A 20,118-nucleotide genomic window follows, 5' to 3' on the forward strand; every position below is an offset into this window, starting at 1 on the left:
AAAATTAAGTAAGAATAAAATTAAAAAATAAAAATTTAGATTAAATTTCTTCCTTAAGCAATTTATACAGGCGTCTTACCTCTGCTAAGAAATCCATCCCTCAACACTAATAGGTTTTAGACCTAATTTTTAAATATTGGAAATTGATCTGATTTTGAATTATTTCTAAAATACTCAGAAATGCTTTGAAAGGGTATTTCGGTTCACAGTAAAAGAAAATAAAGTCATTATGTGAAGGTAAAAATGACAAAAATATTGTTTCAACAGGAAAATAATGAAACTGGCTTAGAGAATGTCATAAACAAAGTGGCCACATTTAAGTAAGTACTTAATATTTATGCTTATTCTGAAAGGTACATCAATCTTTGTCTTGTAATTTGAATTATTGTAGAAGTTCTGAAGTTCTTTCCTGAACTCCTAAAAACAAAATTAAAGTATAGACAGAAAGGGTGAGATCTAGGGGTGCACTATAGGCACTTAGTACCTATGCTGAAGAAGTGAGTATTTTTTGGCAAATCAATGAGAGATATCCACTTTTTATGTTAGGTGACTTAATAAGTAAACAAACCTTTCTGATAGTCTCCCATCAAATCTAAGCCATGACTTCATTTATTCTATTAAATTTTCATTTTGTATACTAATTTACAATTTTTCTCTGCTAGGATTAAAATATTTTGCAATCGTTTGATTCTTTGAGATGCGTAAAATGAAATAAGATTTTAAAAGGTTAATTCTTGAAATTAAAATAATTGATACTAGTAGTGAATTTCTACTTGTTATTGTCATGAATTCATAGATAAATTGCTAGTGTCAAATACCTTTAAAAATAGAATATAGCTTTTTTATGCTCTAATAATATTCATAAGATATTTTACTTACTTTGATAGAGAGCAAAAGCCGTTTAATGTGCAGTATACGCCTTTTGGCTTTAGTGTTTTTCCTTATAGTTCTCTATAGAGTATTCACTATTTTATTTGCATTTACAATTTCCTAAGGACATGATATCTTAACTACTATTTTAGATTTTGCCTTAGACAATGCAGGCTTTAGTTGAATAAGCAATGTTAGGTTTCAGAGGCTAAAAGCAAAGTCTTAGGGATTTAAGTAGAGCATGGGATCAGATCAAACTTTTTCATATTTGTTTAAATTTCATAATTATGAGACACAACTATTACCAGGACTTTGAGCTTATAGTGTTAAATTTGTTAGTTTATTTTCATGAAATGAAATTTGTCAGTCAATTTAAGCAAGCTGAATGAGATATGATTGTTTTCTTGATTTTAAGATTAATTTTTAGATTCTTACTTTATGTTACTCTATACTTCAAGGGCAGTGCAGTTCACCTCTGTATTTTCTGTCTTTTTAGGAAACCAGGTGTATCAGGCCATGGAGTTTATGAACTGAAGGATGAATCACTGAAAGACTTTAATATGTACTTTTATCATTACTCCAAAACACAGCATAGCAAGGTATGAAAAGTTACCCTTTTCAGTAAATAAACCGAAAATGCTTTAGGCTTTCCAGCTCCATAGACAATTCCCTGGTTTTTCTGTAGTTTCATACTGGTTTTCATTATTAGAGGGCATTATCTTACCCAAGAAATTAAAATTGAATCAATAATATTATCTAGTATGTAGTCACTGTTCAAATTTTTCTGATTATACCAAAAATATTCTTTATAATTATGTTGGGGTAGGAGGATTCAATCAAAGATCATGCACTTCATTTGCTCTCATGTTTCTATAATCTCCTTTAATTGGGAATACTCTTTTTGCCTTTTTTTGTTTTTCATAACATTCACATTTCTGTTAATGTCAACTAGTATAGGCTAGTAGTCTTTTAGAATATCCAATATTCTGAAGTGAAGTGAAGTCACTTAGTCTTGTCCGACTCTTTGTGACCCCATGGACTGTAGCCTACCAGGCTCCTCTGTCCATGGAATTTTCCAGGCAATAGTACTGGAGTGGATTGCCATTTCCTTCTCCAGCGGATCTTCCCGACCCAGGGATCAAACCCAGGTCTCCCACACTGTAGACACTTTACCGTCTGAGCCACTCTGGATATGTCTAATTTTATTCCCATGAGTAGATTCAAATTAAGCATTTTGGAGCAAGAATACTACATAGGTGACATATTGTATCTCATCAGTAGACGCATAATGTCTGTTTGTCCTATTAAGGATGATGTTAAGTTAGATCACTTAGTTAAGGTGATGAGTGACGTTAAGTTAGATCATTCAGTTAAGTTTGATGTCTGGCTTTGTTGTTGTAAGATGAATAAGTTCCGGTTTTTAGTACAGTGCCCTGTATATAATAGACACTAGGTAAATATTGTTGACTGAAAGAAATGGGGAACTAAATTAATGATGAGGATTATTACCATCTATTTTGCAGTGACTTTCCCTAGGACGATGATTTTGTTTCTGGAATAAGGTAGCATTTGAATACATATTTCAGTATGTAAAGTATTTTGGTAGGTTTCCTGCCTCCGCAGAGTACTCCATTTGTTTCATGCTTGTCAGGTGTTATATTTTAAGATAGGCCTTTTTTTTTTTTTTAATATATTTAGGCTGAACATATGCAGAAGAAAAGGAGAAAACAGGAAAACAAAGATGAAGGTAAAAAGTGAGATTCTAAGTTGACTGACTTTGTATTCTGATTTTGTAGCAGCAAAGCATATAGTGTTTTGTTTTTGTTGTTTTTTTAAGTGAGCAACTAATGGATTGCAAAGAACCCTTTGTTTCTTGTTGACACATTAAGACATAGCGTACATCAGTGGCGATAGAATTTTAAATTTTAACAAATGGAGTTTATTTTGGGTGACTTACATAGTGACTCATATTTCCCATAGTATTGATGTTTTCAGTGCTTTAAAGATAACAAAGATCCTATGCTGTTTTGCATGTAGTATATGATACTGATATTTGAAATTTAACATGTCTGATAACCCAAATAAAATAGTAACTGTTTATCTCTTCTGATATTGATCTCCTACCCACCTTAGCATTACCACCACCACCACCTCCTGAATTCTGCCCTGCTTTCAGCAAAGCAGTTAACCTTCTCAATTGTGATATCATGATGTACATTCTCAGGACCATATTTGAGCGGGCAGTAGATCTAGATTCTAATTTGTGGACTGAAGGAATGCTCCAGATGGTATGTATACTGAAAATATTTTTTCTCTTTCAGATACTTTCTCTACTTCATAGAGGTCTTGAGGGCCTGGAGAAGATCCCTAGTCTACCTTTCTGACCTTCAGTTAGAACCACAGCTAGAGCACCTGAGACCTAAAAGCCATTGAAAATAGCTCAGATGTTGCGGAGATTTCCTTGTGACACAGTCTCAGGCTTTTAGGATCCTTACTCTTGGGAATAATTTACATTAAAAAAAAAAAATAAAAGCAGAGGAGAAATGGAAAAGGCCTATTCCTGCTAATAATAAATTGACATGTCATTATCATATCACAGTTAGTTTCCTATATTTTTTATTTCACACGTACTGTTTCATAGAGTTGTTTGAGACTTAGCTCATTAAATGGAAGCAACTATTTTTTTCTCCATACTGTTATAGATAAGTTACTTAATAATGTCACCTTTGGTAGCTGTAATTGGATATTTATTTAGCACCTGCCTAAGTGAATTTCCTTGACTTGTTACTGATCTAGAGGCTATAAATGATGTCATTCTCTGTGTGTGTCTCACATTTTTTCAATAACAGTGGTAAATAAATGCAGTAAAACTTTGAACCCATAGAGATATATTTGAAATCAAAAATTAAAATTTTTCTGTCTGCCTCCTAGCGCCCTATCTAAAAGGTTTGTGTCTTTTGGAAGTCATTCCACATTAGTGCATATAGGCCTAACACATGCTCAGTAGCTGCATATTCCATTATGGACATCTATGATGCATTTAACTATCTCCTGTTAATAGGCTTTTAGGTTGTTTTTAGGTCTTTGTATAACAAAGAACTGGAGAGGGAAATGGCAGCCCACTCTAGTGTTCTTGCCTGGAGAATCCCATGGACAGAGGAGTCTGGCGGGCTAGAGTCCATGGGTCACAAGAGTCAGACATGATTTAGTGACTAAACCACCACCAACCATAACAAAGAACACTTCCCAGGTGGCTCAGTGGTAAGGAATCTGCCTGCCAGTGCAGGAGATATGGCTTCAATCCCTGGAGGAGGAAATGGCAACCCACTCTAGTATTCTTGCTGAGAAGATTCCATGGACAGAGGAGCCTGGCAGGCTACAGTCCATGGGGTTTCCAAAGAGTTGGAGATGACTTATGGACTAAACAACAGAATCCTACTCATGAGGGCACACACACACACATAATAAAGAACACTAAAATGAATGTTGTGTAAATACCTTTGTATACTTAAGTAAGTGAATCTATCACACTGATTCCTAGTTCTGGGGCTATACGTTTACATTACTGATAGATATTGTCTAATTGGCTTCCAAAAACATACGGGTTTACTTTCCCATTATCAGCGTGATGAGAAATGCCTGCTTCCTAACACGTTTGTCACGCCTGTATTATAATAAGCTCTAAAATTTACCATTTTAATAGGTGAAAAATAGATGATCTTGTTTGTTTCACTTACGTTTCTTTAAGTGAGGTTGAACGTTTTTTGTTTTTTTTTTTTTACTGTGCCATGCAGCTTGCAGGAACTTCCCTGACCAGGGATTTAACCCAGGCCAAGGCATTGGAAGCCTAGAATCTTAACCACTAGGCCACCAGGGAACTCCCAAGGTTGAACATTTTTCATATGTGTGTATATCATTTCTTTCTCTGTGAACTGCTTGTTCATAAACTTTGCACATTTTTTACCTATCAGATTGCTTACTTTTATACCTCTATTTAAAATACACTTACCTGAAGAAGCACAGTTTTAAAGATCTTGTCCTATTTTCCTCTTTCAGGCATTTCACATTCTAGCATTGGGCTTACTAGAAGAAAAGCAACAGCTTCAAAAATCTCCTGAAGAAGAAGTGACGTTTGACTTTTACCATAAGGCCTCAAGTATGTTTTAGTATCATTTTCAGCAGTTTCAGCTAATTGCCAGTTTGTAATAGAAAGTTGAATTCTGATGGAGTTTTTTTCCCCCTTATTTATTTTTTTAATCTATTTTTTAGTTGGAGGAAAACTGCTTTACAATGTTGTGTTGGTTTCTGCCATACAGCAATGCAAATTAGCCATAATTATACATATATCACTTCCCTCTTTAGTTTCTCTCCCCTCCTCCCATCCCACTGCTCTAGATCATCTCAGAGTGCTGGTTGGGCAGCTTCTCACCAGCTATCTATTTTACACATGGTGGTGTACATATGTCTGTGCTACTTTCTTCATTTGCCTCACTCTCTCCTTTCCCCACTGTGTCCACAAGTCTGTTCTCTGTGTGCATCTCCATTCCTTCCCTGAAAATAGACTCGTCACTACCATTTTTGTAGATTCCATATATATATATTAATATATGGTTTTGTTTTTCTCTGTCTGACTTACTTCATTCTATATAATAGGCTCTAGGTTCATCCACCTCACTAGAACTGACTCAGATGTGTTCTTTTTTATGGCTAAGTAATATTCCATTTTATATATGTACCACATCTTCCTTATCCATTCATCTGTCAATGAACATTTAGGTTGCTTACGTGTCCCACTGTAAATAGTGCTACTGTGAACATTAGGATACATGTGTCTTTTTCAGTTACGGTTTTCTCAGGGTATATGCCCAGTGGTGGGGTTATTGGATCATATGATAGTTTTATTCCTAGTTTTCACTGTTCTCCATAGTGGCTCTATCAATTTACATTCCCACCAACAGTGCAAGAGGGTTTCTGATAAAGTTTAGTTAGTCCTTAAGACAAAAAACTGAAATTGCTTTAAATCTTTTCCTAGCATCTTTAGTCTTTAAAATTTTCAATAGTGCAAATAATGTTTTTTAATCCTCACAACAATCCTTTTCCTGCACAATCTTATCCCCCTTTTGTGGGGGCTACATACATTGAAGGTTTCTTACTTTCATTCCTTGTCACAGTATTATCAAATAGATGCTGCTATATCAACCATAATATTCACAGTACCCATCTGTGAACGTTTTGATGTTTCTGAATTTAAAATGATTGCAGAAGTCTGAGTGAATGATAATGTGTTTTGCATTGTTTTCAACCTGGAAGAACACGATAGGTTTAGATTAGATTTTTATTAAATGCTACGACATTAAGACAGTTTTTTCAGAGCACATTCTAGGAACATTTGATTTATAAAATCAATAAGAGAAAAGCATCTCATTTTCTATTTAAACACTTTGTTTTTTAGATTCTTGCATACAGCCTAAACCTATTCAGTTTATGGGTATGACAGCTCTCACTTCCATATTTTTGGGAGCTTTGGTTCTCAGTATTTTTACCAGACAGCAAAGTAGAGGAAAGGCAAGAGACAGATCACTAAGGGTAGTTTTCACTTTGCAGACCCAGTAGAAAATGTACAAGAGAGACCTAAAGTAATTCCAGTTTTTCAAGTTATTTAATTTAGTATTTGGTACTTCCTGTGATTGCAGATTCTTCCATCGAAAAATTAATGTTGTTAAGGGATTGAGTTCAAACTTTATCAATTTGAATAACATTAACTGTAAATTAAAATTTATATGTAATTATGAAGTACATGTTTATGATGTAGAATTTTTGTGTTTTAAAAAAGGATTGGGAAGTTCAGCCATGAATGCTCAGAATATACAAATGCTTTTGGAAAAACTCAAGGGGATTCCACAGTTAGAAGGCCAGAAGGACATGATTATGTGGATACTCCAGGTAAACCTAAAAATAAATGAATCATATCTTGGTTTAAATATTTAAGAATCCTCTGCATGCCTCTAAGATTAAATCATAGTATTTGCTAATTGTAAAATTATTTATTACTGATCTTCATGGTCACCTGTAATTTTTCATGTTAGTAATACTAATTTCCCTGTGTTTTAGTGGAGGGGTCTTTTTAATAAATTAAAATTTATTTTGTTAGTCAGTAAATATGTATTGTAAACCTGCTATGTGCCATGCTCATTTCTAGGCTCTGAAAAAGACGGATAAGGTGCTTGTTATCATGGAGTATACATTGAGGTACAGACAATAAGCAAGAAATATCAGGATAATTCAGTAGATGAGTAGGGGTAACTATACGGGTAATCAGAAAGGCTGGCTTTAGGTAGTAACTTGGCACTGAAGGACAGGCAGCCAGTGTTAGAGTAATCTGGGAAGGTACTCCAGATTGAGGAGAAAGCAATGCAAAAGCCCTGAGGTGGCCAGAGAGAAGGCTACGGTGACTAGGAACATAATGGGGGAGGTAGAGAAAGGTAGGCAGCAAAGTCAGAGGCGTTGCCAGGGGCCAGGTCATATAGGATCTTAGAGGTCAAGGGTAAATGGATTGTAGGGACAAGAATAAAAACAGGAACACCTTTAAAAGATGACGGCAGTAAACCTGGTGAGAAATGAGCCATGACATAGTCTAGGGGGCAGATGGCAAGAAGCTGGACTGATTCAGGTATAATGTGACAGAAGGAGCTATAGAACTTGCTGATAGATTTGATAGGAGGAATGAGAGAAATCAAAGATGACTTAATTTGGAGCTTGAACTGTTGAGTGGATGGCAGTACCTTTGGGGAGAAGTTGATGAGGTGTAGAGAGGTCAGGAATGTTACTTTAATGGAAAAGCCTCCAAATGGAAACATGAAACCAAGGTTATGAAGTTTCTTCTCACTGTATTTATGAAAATATTTTTATGTTACCAGCTAGATATTATTTTGATAATTAGAATATAGAGTGGTTTTTGCCACGTTTATATCAATTGGAGATCTTTGTACTGCTTTGTAATTCAAGCAGTCTGTCCTTTTGATTACTTAATCAGAAATACTTCTTAAATAAGTGTGATGTAATTTGATATGTAACTATAAGATAATGTTATTACCAAGATTTTTCTTGAAGTAGATTTCATGATAATTTAGTATTTTTCTTAAACTTACCAATATGATCATTTTAAAATATAAAACAAAAACAAAAGAAGTGAAGTAGATAACTATTTTATAGATTTCATTCATATGTGGAATATTAAATTAATTGATGAAATTAAATAAATAAACGAATAGATCAAACCAAAACCAATCACATATATACAGAGAACAGAGTAGTGATTACCAGAAGGAAGGGAGTAAGGGGAAAGTGAAATGGGCAAAGGGAGTCAAACTGTATCATAATGGATGGAAATTAAGCTTTTGATGTGAGCATGCTGTAGTGTACAGAGATACAACATTATGCACATGAAACTTATAGAATGTTATAAGCCAATGATAAGCTCAATTGAAAGTGAACTAAACTATCATTTAGTCCAATATTTATATCCTATGTAAATGGTATTATAAATTAGAGATCTGGCCCTGAAAGTGTATTTTTCTATTAACTTTTTCTATTTTTTCTATTAATTTCTATTAATTTCTCTATTACATACCAAAGTTCATTGTCAAACTATATGAAAAGCACAAATGTCTGACCTTATAAACAGCTATTTTATTCAAATGGTTAATATAAAGTTTTGTTGTAAGTTCCTTGTGGGAGGTTTTCCCACATGAAACTGAGGCTCTTTCAAAATATAAATACTGTAAGTTTTATGGACGTGCTGTCTTACCTCTGAAATCTTAATATTTATTAATAAAAAGAATGAGATATCTCTTCCTGGGCACTGACTGTGGAGGTAGCCATCTCCTACTTGGCCTCATGGCCACTCTCATAAAGCCCAAGATTGTCAGAAAGAGGACCTGAGGACCAAGAAGTTCATCTGGCACCAGTCAGGCCAATATGTCAAAATTAAATGTAACTGGAGAAAACCAGAGGGATTGACAGTGGAATGCCAGAAGACTCAAGGGCCAGATAATGTTGGGAGCAACAGGAAAACAAAGCTCATGCTACCCAGTGGCTTCTGAAAGTTCCTAGTCCATAACGTTGAGGAGCTTGAGGTGCCGCTGGTACGCAACAAATTACTGTACACCAAACTTATTGTACAAACAAATCTGTCTCCTCCAAGAAGTGCAAAGCAGTTGTGGAGAGAACAGCCCAGCTGGCCACCCGAGTCACCAATCCCTGTGCCAGGCTGTGCAGTGAAGACAATGAGTGCACAACATGTGTGCATGTTGTGTCAATAAAACCATAAAACTCAGACATGAAAAGAGCAAGATAGAGCTGTATAAGCTACTTGCAAACACCTCTGAAGATAAATGATTCAGTGAAAACGGAAAGTAGGAAACAACATATAATAGTAGGATCAGTTTTCATGAGACTATATATAAAGAAATATATATTCTAATTTTTTTTCCTGCAAAGAAATGCTACTTATCTTTAAATTTAGTTGATTTGGGTGAGAGGGACTGGCATCAGGAAGAAAAGATTTCACTTTCCATATTATATCTTTGTCTTTATGTCTTTGCACTGGCAATGTTATTTGAAATTTAAAAAAAAAAATTCCCCTAGAAAATAGAGGTATGCTTATCCTGCAGACTGATTCTGCTGATTTTTGCTATCTTCAAACTTCTTAGCTGAATTGCTACTTATTATGTATTTGTATGCGTGTGTGTATGTGAGTGTGTGTGTAAACAGCTTAAGTCAAAGACATTTGGAAATGTGACAAAATCAGATGAGTGAATTTTTCTGTTCTGCTCAATTTAACCAAACTTTTTTTTTTTAACATTTCATCTGTTTTTCACAGATGTTTGACACTGTGAAGCGATTAAGAGAAAAATCTTGTTTAATTGTAGCAACTACATCAGGATCAGATTCTATTAAGAATGATGAGGTAATAACATTATAATGACGGAAATATATTCATCTCTGTCTTTGAGCTTCACTGGCATGAGGGAGCTGCTTCTGTTAGTTACAAGGAACCTATGTATTGAAAGGTATATAGGAAAAGCAGAGGAAATTGCTTTTCAGTGGAGCTCTGTTGAAAAATACCATATTTTATTAATTTTTGAAGTATTTTAATATCAGAAGTTGGAATGTCTTATAATCCATGCCTTCTTATTATTTAATCAGCAGCATTTGTAGTGGAACACAGGATTATGGTGTGTCTTAGATTCAATAAAATGCAGCAATATTTAGGTTATAAATTTTTCCATAGTATAATGAATTAGGTTTTGAAGATTCCAGTCTTAAAATTGTTGAAATATTTTTACTTGTGGTTATTAACTATCTTTTCTAAAAGAAAAACACTGGTCTTAAGTTAAAATAAGTAAAAAGACGCCAATATATCTCAGTAATGTTGTTAAAATTCTCATTCTTAGCAGCGGGTCTAGGAGTAACACTTAGACATCACCAAGTTGATTTTAAATTGATTAAATGTCAGTTGTTAAATGGTTGACAGGTGATTCAGAATTACTATTTAACTTTGTTTTTTAATATACCTGCCTTGAATATGAAAGGCAGTTTGTTAGATATTTAAGGTACTTGGCCTTTTAAGTTAAAATTTTTTTTAATGAGTTAAATTATTGAAGTAAACAAAAGAGCAGTTAGTTGTAGGATGTGATGAAGCCTGTATGTTGATTTTAAGACATCAGATTGAATCTAGGTTTACTATAGGAAATTTTTCCTAAGTGAACAGTATATGTAAATTTTAACAATGGATTTTACCTAATTTTTGTGATCTCTTAATACTCAGATTACTCATGATAAAGAAAAAGCAGAACGAAAAAGAAAAGCTGAAGCTGCTAGGCTGCATCGCCAGAAGATCATGGCTCAGATGTCTGCCTTACAGAAAAACTTCATTGAAACTCACAAACTCATGTATGACAGTACATCAGAGATGTCTGGGAAAGAAGACTCCATTATGGAAGAAGAGAGGTAAAACAAAGCAAAACCAAAAATTAGCAATTCACTTTTTCTTGGAGGAAAAATTACATATTCACTTTTAAATAATGTCTTTTCAAAATATATTTTAAAGTAAGCACAATTACACTACTTTTAAGCTAGCAAAGGCACAGTGAAACCTCTTAGTGGATGTAATTTTATGTTGATACACAGTTAAAGTATTCAGTAAAGTTTGTCAGGAACCTTTACACACAAAAAGATAGGAAGATGGAAACAGCAAAGATCAGCTCCTGTTATCTTGTATATGAGGGCTTTTTTAGGTGCATTTTTTAGTTCATATATTCCACCTTATTTTTATATGAGTTCCAATAAAAATGACTGCTGTTACTATAGAATGGGAAAAAACAAAAACAGCTCTTCACCATGTTAGTTTTTCTTTTTTTATAAAAAAGAAGACAGTGCTTAAAGTTATAGTCATAGAGAGCACATTGGAATATGTGTGCATGTGTGTGTGCTCAGTTGCATCTGACTCTTTACAACCCCGTGGACTGTAGCCTGCCAGGCTCCTCTGTCCATGGGATTCTCCAGGCAAGAATACTGGACTGGGTTGCCATTTCCTCCTCCAGTGGATCTTCCCGACCAAGGAATGGAACCCACGTCTCTTGTATCTTCTGCATTGACAGGCAGATTCTTTACCACTGTACCACCTGGAAAGCACATTGGAATGAGAATCAGTAAACCTCGTTTTCTGACTGTATGACAATGGTGTGCTCTTAGGGAAATGAATTAACTTTCTGAGAGCAGTGCTTTGTGGGCTGTTACTTAGAAACAGTAAGAAAAGGGAGGAGGCAAAATAATGGTACTTTGAAAGCATTCTAATTTAAAATATTGAAAATACCTTCTATGCTTATTTTTAAAAACAAGCTTTCAATGCTCTTTAAAATGATGTAAGTTGTGGATACTTTTAGGAAATTGTGCTTTTACAATAACAGTAGGAACATTATGCTATACATAATACATCTGTAATCCTGAAGCCGAGCACCCTGGCAAAGAATCACAAAGATTATTGACTCAATATTTTAAAGATTAAAATGTATATATATGATGGTAAACTATCCTGGGATGACAACAGTAGTAAAACTAAAAACTAATACAAAATTTAAAGCAAGTAAAAGTCCCAGCCCCCTCAATATTACATATTAACAATATAATATTTATAAAGTAATGAACAAAAGACTGTTGCATATTTATTTAAATGAGAGGTTTAAGCAGAAATGTACTCAGAATTAATTAGTGGCCCTAATGCTTTCAGAATATTTTTATTGCCTGGTTGATTGTACACATAATATATGTGTTCTCATTGAGAACAATTCACAGTAACACAGTAAGTTCCCTTTAACCATCCTCTACATTCCTGGTCTTTCACCTATAGCCATTGTTATAAATAACTGTTGTTCTAGGTATCTTTCTACACATTAGTAAACACGTGTATGTGAATAATAATGAATCTTGTTTTGTGTGTTTTAGTGGCTTTTTAAAATTTTATCATACATTTTCTGCAGCTTGCTTTTTCACTCTGTCTTTTAAATCTTTTCATGTCAATACTGATAGATCTAGAGTGTAATTCTGCATCATTCTTCACAACTGCTGCATAGTATTCCATATTATAGATATCCAGTATTTATCAGATTTCGGACACAAGGTGTTTTTCCTCTTATTTCCCAATTTTCCCATATTACAGTGTGTCAGAACATTATTATTTGTCCCCTTTTGCAATTCTACAAGTTCTAGGGTGGAATCTATTAAATGAAAGGACTAGGTTATAAGTATTTAAAATTTTAATAGATACTACCATATTGCCCTCCAAAGTAGTTTCACAAGTTGTCTACTCCCAGCAGTGTATGAAGAGTTCCTATTTCATTCTCACCAATACTTAAAATTATCAGCACTTGAAAATATTTGATATAATCAAGATTATAAATTTATGCTATTCTGAAATTCCCTGATTAGTTAGTACTAGGTTGAGCATCTTTTCTTAATGATTATTCACTAACCTGTTACATTTTGTCTTCCAAGTATCCTTTGCCCATCTATTTTGGGTACTTTACTTTTGTCTTACTGATTTCTAGAAGTCCTTTAAAATTATAGATATTAAAATTTGTTCCATGTTTCCCATATTTTTCCCTGTTTATTTAAAATTAATTATGACATTTTAGCTATAGCAAATTTTCAGTGTTAATAAAGAGAGATTTGTTGGTTTTTTAGAGTTTTAACTGTTTATATCTTGTTTAAGCAGGCTTTTCCTATCCCAGGATAACAAATATATTTTCTTGAGTACTGAATGAAATCCTGCACTCCTTTCTGCCCTCCCTCAGAGATACTCTGGTTATCTTATAAGAATTTTCTCTGTGCTGTTACATACAAATATATGTAGCCATGGAATGTGTCATTCAGCCTTTTGTTTTATTTGCATAAATGGCATTATGTACATATCATTCTTCAGTTTCCCATTTTCATTTAATATTATGTCTTAGAAATCTGTATATGTATGTTCTCACATATAAAACAAGCTCAGTGGCATTTGGGCAGCAGTTCTTTTTCATGATAAATTGCAGGACATTTAGCATCTCTGGCCCTTCATCCTTTAAAGTCCAGTAGTGTCTCCTAGGCCTTCAGTAACCAAAAGGTTAACTTTACCCACATGTTGCTGGATGCCTCCTAGAATGTAGGACCACACCTAGCTGAGACCCACTTTTAAAAAACTGCATAGTATTCTGTATTATGTAATTTCACTTACATTGATGATGACCATTTCATTTATTTCCAGTTTGTTCGATAATACATATTTCAGGGAGCTTCTTGTGCAGATAGATAGGCAGTATTATGCAGCATGGCCTGTGAAATCAGATCATCTAGGTTAAATCCTAGCCCAGTTACTTCCTAGATGAATCATTAATTAAGTCTCATGCCATCTCTAGGCTTCAGTTTCTTCATCTGAAAAACAGAGATATAATAGTACCTACCGTATAGAATTGTTGGAAGGATTCAGTGAAGTAGCATAACTTTTAAAGTATTTGAAACAATGCCTCATATTATAATTCGTGCTTTGTAAATATTTGCTCTTATTTTATTATTATTATTGTACACACTGAGTGCATCTTATGAATTGCTAAATCATTAAGATGTATGTTTTTAATTTTAATAGCTACCAAAGTAGAATAGAAACTTAAATGCCTAATAAGTGGGAAAGGATAAAACTGTTATGGCACATAGAATGAGGGTGCTGTACAGCCATTTAAAAATAATGTTTCTGAAGCAATTTTTATGAAATGAAAAAACGACTAAGATATAAGTAAATAAAGCAGGACACAGACTCTATATAATGTGATCTTAATTATATAAAAAATGTTGTAACTGGAAAGCAGATTGGAAGGAAATACACAAGTGGTTATTTCTAGGTTGTGAGAGTATAATGCTTTTTGTTTTCTTCTTTATACTTTTCTAGACTTTCCAAATTTCTTAATAAGCATGCATTACTTTTTTAATATCAGTTAAGTATAATATATATTCTACTGTGTGATCTGCATTTTTTTTTTTTTTTTTTTTTGCACTTTGCAACACAGAATGTATTTTCTAGGAAACAAATTAACTGATGAAAGTCAGAAAAATGGGGGAGGGGTGGATTTTAAGCTAATATTTCTAAGTATAATTTTTATTTTATTATTTTTGTTCTTAAAGTTCTTGCCCTACAGTTACTTAAAATTTACCAGAATATAAAGACAGGTGACCAAAACATGTGTCCTCATTTCTGGTCATTTCTCTTGGTAGCACCCCAGCAGTCAGTGACTACTCTAGAATTGCTTTGGGTCCTAAACGGGGTCCATCAATTACTGAAAAGGAGGTGCTGACATGCATCCTCTGCCAAGAAGAACAAGAGGTGAAAATAGAAAATAATGCCATGGTATTATCGGCCTGTGTCCAGAAATCCACCGCCTTAACCCAGCACAGGGGAAAACCGATAGAACTCTCAGGGGGTATGTATTTATTAAAATGTCTTTTTGAGCGTTTCTTTTCTTTCCTATGTAATTCAAAAAATTACTGTCTGAAAGAAGTTTGGGAGTGAGGTTGTATTTAGCCTTATTTGGTCAGATCACAATTTGCCCATTTGTAAAATTCTTAAGTTTTTACATACCAAGTTGTCTCCTTTGTCTATTTTTTAAATTTTTGGTTAGCATAGGGCCACATTGCTCATTCTGCCTATCTAATCCTTCCATCTCCATTTGGTTTTGCTGAACCATTTGAAAGTAGGAATTCATGGCATTTCATCCCTAAATGTTTCCACATGCATTTTCTAAAACTAATCTATCCAATATTTTTTGTGTACCATACTGGGTATAACATTTAAGAAAATTAATAATTTGGGAATATGCTTTAATATAAAATCCATATTCAAATTTCCCCCAACTGTCCTCAGAAAGTCTTTTTTTTAGCTAGACTTTTTTTTTCATTTAGGATTCAGATATGTTTCCTTTGTTGCTTTTGTTACGTCTGTTTTAATCTAAAATAGTCACTTGCCTTTCCTTTTTTTTGGTGATAATAAGTTTTTTGAAGAATGCAAACTAGTTAGTTGTCCTGTACAGTGTTTTACATTGAGGATTTGTCTGATTGTTGCCATGTGATTAGGATCTTGTTAAACATTTTCTTGGCTGAAGTACTAATTAGGTAGTGTGCTGTATTAAATAATTCTTACATCACATTAGGAGTTATCTGCTTTATTTTTTAAATACCTTTGAAATAATAAAAATGATAAAGCTAATATTTTTTTTAAATTAAAAGGATCTTTTATTATTATGAAGCCATTGGAAAATACAAGGAAGCAAAGATTTTACTGTATTACCATATTTATACCACAGTTGTGAAAAAAGGCTAACATTTAATGAATACTCACTGTGTGCCACTGATTAATACTCACTGATTAAGTGCTTTATGTGTATTCACTCACTTACTCCTCACAATAGCACTGTGATCTAGGTATCAATATTTGCTTCTTTTACAGATGAAGAAGTTGTACTTGAATCATAGAATATCACTTCAACAACCAAGATAATGCAACTTGAAACCAAATGAAACCAAAATAATGCAACTTGAAACTTACTGTTAAGATAAAAATGTACATTATGAATAGTAGTTGTCATTAATCCACACTAATCATACCTGAAATCTAGCTTTATGTTTTCCTCTTTTTACTTAACTATTATGAATATGTATCCTACTACCCTGATATTCTTGAACATTCTTAAGAAAGTTTATGATTAGAATGTTAGAAGTGATAACCTCTTTTTTGTTTGGTTTCTTTTTATCATTGTGGAACAGATGAATATACACCTTATATTTTGTCTTTTCGTGTCAGAAACCATGGACCCACTTTTCATGGATGCAGACTTGGCATATGGAACTTACACAGGGAGCTGTGGTCACGTAATGCATGCAGTGTGCTGGCAGAAGTAAGTTGTCCTTCTGACATTTTCTTGAAAGAAGCTAGGAATATTGAAGTTCTCTAAAGGCCACAAAAAGGCATGTTTTCTCATGTCTTCTTTTCTTCTTATTTGAATAATTGAAGCAGTTTTAGTTATTAATTTTGTTTGCATGATACTCATTATAGTATCACCCTTTGAAATTGGTGTATAAAATTATCAACTTAAATTTTTCACTGTACTTTCTTTCCAAAAGGAATTAGTCTTTCTTTACCATTATTTGGATAAAAAGTAGTTATCTTTATAAAAATCTGATTCCTCTCAAAACATACAGTGAAAAATATCTCTGAGATAGAATAGAACATGAAATTCTAGTTATATGTCTGGAAGAGATAAAAATGCAGAAATATTTTTCTTGGGAAATATTTTATATCAGGTTTACCTTTTTGGCATCAGATTAAAATACATAATTTTCCTATGATTGCACTTACTACTTCGCTTGGTCATTGGAAACAGAGGGACATAGTGTCTGTATTGTATATCTCCATGCTGTTAAGGCAAGAGACAGGTTTATCAATATAATTCAGTAAAACTATTTTAAATTTGTTTCTGCCCTGATGTGTCCTCCAGTTTACTCCCAAAAGAATGGGCATGCTATTTCTTCTGTAATTTGTGTATTTTTGCATGTAGATTCTAAAGATGTTTATTGGGGCAAAAATTCCACATTTTTTCACTTGGATTAGAGCAAAGATACATGTGTAGTTTCAAATGGACCTGTGTCTTGGAATTTTGCAGGTATTTTGAAGCTGTACAGCTGAGCTCTCAGCAGCGCATACATGTTGATCTTTTCGACTTGGAGAGTGGAGAGTATCTTTGCCCTCTATGCAAATCTCTGTGCAATACTGTGATCCCTATTATTCCTTTGCAACATCAAAAGATAAGCAGGTATATTTAAATTAATGTTTTGGTTAATTTTCTTTTAAGTTGTCTTTAATCTTTTTCATTGTAACTGTTTTGATTAGATTATGAGTTTTTCTTTCTTTTTTCTTTGCAATTTAAAGTAACATACTAATCAATTTTATTACTTGGATTCAACTTTAAAAATATGATAAAAGCCCCAGTTTTTGATTTCTAAAAGAACTGGAATGTTTATTTACTTGTCTACATGTTTTGCATCTTTCTTCTAATAGCCATTAAAGCAATAGAACTTTGCTTCTCTATCTTAGAGGTTACAGAAGGAAAAAAGTTGCAAAGAATATCTATTCCTTTCTTAGAGTACTTTGCCAGCATTAGAGTTGCTATTTGGAGTTTGGTTACTCTTCAGATCTTTGTATTATTATTTTTATTCTATTTTCTAAAGACCCAAATGCTGTAGTTGTAGAGATACGGACAAAATGTTAACTATAAATATAAATGAAAACAATATGTTCAGCTATGAATAGTTTTTTAGTGTTCAGAATAAGTTTTTAAACTTTTATATTCTGACCATCTGTGAATGGAATTTAACAGCAAATATCTATTATTTTTTTTATGACAGGTAGAACACTTAATTGTTTATTTCAATATTCTCATGATTCTACATGATGATAACAGTACTATTAATATTTATTATTGTTGCTATTAGTTTTTTTTTTAACTCAGTGAATTTGTAGTGATAGATATTAGTTTTTCTCAAGAAAATTATTTTATTAATAAAACACTTAACGTGTTTCCCCAACAAAAGAGTTAAAGGTGGTAGGATTGGAAGTCAGGCCCAGTAAGTAGTTGCTCTGTCTCTACTATTCCATGTCATTAGAAAACATAAGTTTGAATTGTCTTCTACTTAGTGAACTAGGACATAGAATGTCATCTTTTAGGAAGAAGGTGTCATCAGAAAGATTTATCTTTTATTTGTTGACTAACATGTTGTAAGCATTCTATGCTATATTTTTTTTATTCTTAATATAGTCTAATGAAGTAGGTATTGTTATTCCCATTTAAAATGAGGAATTGGAGACTGTGAGTGGTTTTTACTTGTCCCAAGACAGACCAAAGATTTGAACCTAGGCCTGACTCTAAAGCCTCACCTAACTATACACAGGTTGGCTAGTGGTAAAGAACTCACCTGTCAATGCAGGAGACCTGGGTCCAATCCCTGGGTCAGAAACGTCTCCTGGAGAAGGAAATGGCAACCCACTCCAGTATTCTTGCCTGCAAAGTCCCATGGACAAAGGAGTCTGGTGGGCTACAGTCCATGGGGAGTTGGACATGACCTAGTGACTAAACAGCAGCAATCACCGCAACCATAAACAAAAATAAATCATAATAAAGTAACAACTTCTTGTTAGCCTGTGCAGGCCTATTTTACACAGTGGTTTCCCAAGTAAGAATTATTAATATGTAAATTATTCTCTAAAGAATATTCAGCACTTTCTTTCCTTGATATCTTTAAGAATAGGATGGCTCAGGGCAGTCCTTTCTAAAGTTAGACTTATCCTTACAGTTAGGTCTCTTCAAGACTTGGGACACTTGTAGTAACAATTTTAATCTGTAGTAACAATTTTGTTACTTAGGATCTGAAAAAAAATAATTACACATAACATTTTTATTAGGCATTTGAACTTACCTGTATAGTAGGAATATATTTGCCTCTTTTGTTAGAAAGTCCTTGTGAGTATAACTTGAATCCCATGGACAGAGGAGCCTGGCAGGCTATAGTCCATGGGATTGCAAGAGTTGGACATGACTTAGCAACTAAACCACCACCAAGATACTGAAGCTAAGGGCATATAAAAAACTTTATCAAAGCTAATAATAAGCTAGCATTTTTAAAGAAAATTGATTATAACAAATCAGAGTATACTTTCATTTCTGAAAACTGAAAAAATTCTTAGGTCAAATTTGTGCCCAGAGATAAGAATTTTGGCACAGTTCACTGTATATTTTGACTTCACTTAAAAGTATCCTTTAAGTAAACAAATTTCTACTTTATAGTTCTTTTTAATAACTCCATTTCTGGTCTGCCTTTGTTGTTAGTTTGGATCAAGCTCCTGTGCAGTGGAATTTGTATTACAGAGAAGAGAGACCAACGATAAACATATACATATGGAGTGTTGAGTACTGAGAAATAGTGTGAAAAACTAAATTAGAATCATAAAGAGCCAGAGGACAGACCAGTGCATGAGGTTCTTTATAGACCGAGTCAGCAGGGAGCTCCTCTCTGAGATAGTAACACTTGTTCTATGTCACCGGTTCTATTCTCTGAGAGAGACACCAGTTCTGTTCTCTGAAAGAAGAGAATTCTAAGCACAGGCCACACTGAGAGCAAAGATCCTGAAGTAGGAACATATCAGCATGATGGAGACATAGCAAGAAGGCAGCAAGTTCAAGGCACAGTAAGAAGGCAGTATGCTTGGGATGCAGCAAGCAAAGAACCAGATCCTAAAAGGTCTTATGAGCCAAGATTGGAAATTAGAACTGTGTTTTATGTGTAATGGAAAACCATTGGAATGTTTTGGATAGGGAAGTGATATGATTTACATTTTTAAAATCATCCTGGCTATTGTTTGATGAATACATAGATAGTAAAGAAACACCATCGTGGAAGCAGGAAGAACAGTCTACTGAAGCAGTCCAGGTGAGGAATAACGTAACTTGGATTAGGGTAATCATGAAGGAGATAGAAAGAAATGATCAATTTGGGATATATTTAGCAAGTAAAACCTAAGACTAGCTGATAGATTAGAATGTGGGGTTTGAGGGAATCATATATATCAGTGATGACACCTAGTTTTTGACTTGAGCAGCTGAAAGGGTG

At 33.7% G+C, this 20,118-nt stretch overlaps 1 protein-coding gene and 1 pseudogene across 2 annotated transcripts in view; both read left to right on the forward strand.

The window, feature by feature from the left end:
* Nucleotides 1-20,118, forward strand: part of UBR1 (ubiquitin protein ligase E3 component n-recognin 1) — a 153,215-nt gene that overhangs the window by 78,186 nt on the left and 54,911 nt on the right. For both annotated transcript variants that reach the window (XM_040226813.1, XM_040226814.1), the window contains 11 exons: nucleotides 268-320; nucleotides 1,367-1,469; nucleotides 2,569-2,617; nucleotides 3,004-3,158; nucleotides 4,927-5,026; nucleotides 6,704-6,813; nucleotides 9,752-9,838; nucleotides 10,700-10,881; nucleotides 14,677-14,882; nucleotides 16,259-16,352; nucleotides 17,118-17,267. In XM_040226813.1, the coding sequence (XP_040082747.1) occupies nucleotides 268-320; nucleotides 1,367-1,469; nucleotides 2,569-2,617; nucleotides 3,004-3,158; nucleotides 4,927-5,026; nucleotides 6,704-6,813; nucleotides 9,752-9,838; nucleotides 10,700-10,881; nucleotides 14,677-14,882; nucleotides 16,259-16,352; nucleotides 17,118-17,267 (1,289 nt within the window). The remainder of the gene's footprint in view (nucleotides 1-267; nucleotides 321-1,366; nucleotides 1,470-2,568; nucleotides 2,618-3,003; nucleotides 3,159-4,926; nucleotides 5,027-6,703; nucleotides 6,814-9,751; nucleotides 9,839-10,699; nucleotides 10,882-14,676; nucleotides 14,883-16,258; nucleotides 16,353-17,117; nucleotides 17,268-20,118) is intronic.
* LOC120853585 lies at nucleotides 8,767-9,744 on the forward strand (annotated as a pseudogene).

This window comes from Oryx dammah, unplaced genomic scaffold (genome assembly GCF_014754425.2).
Source record: "Oryx dammah isolate SB20612 unplaced genomic scaffold, SCBI_Odam_1.1 HiC_scaffold_26, whole genome shotgun sequence".
Lineage (NCBI taxonomy): Eukaryota > Metazoa > Chordata > Mammalia > Artiodactyla > Bovidae > Oryx > Oryx dammah.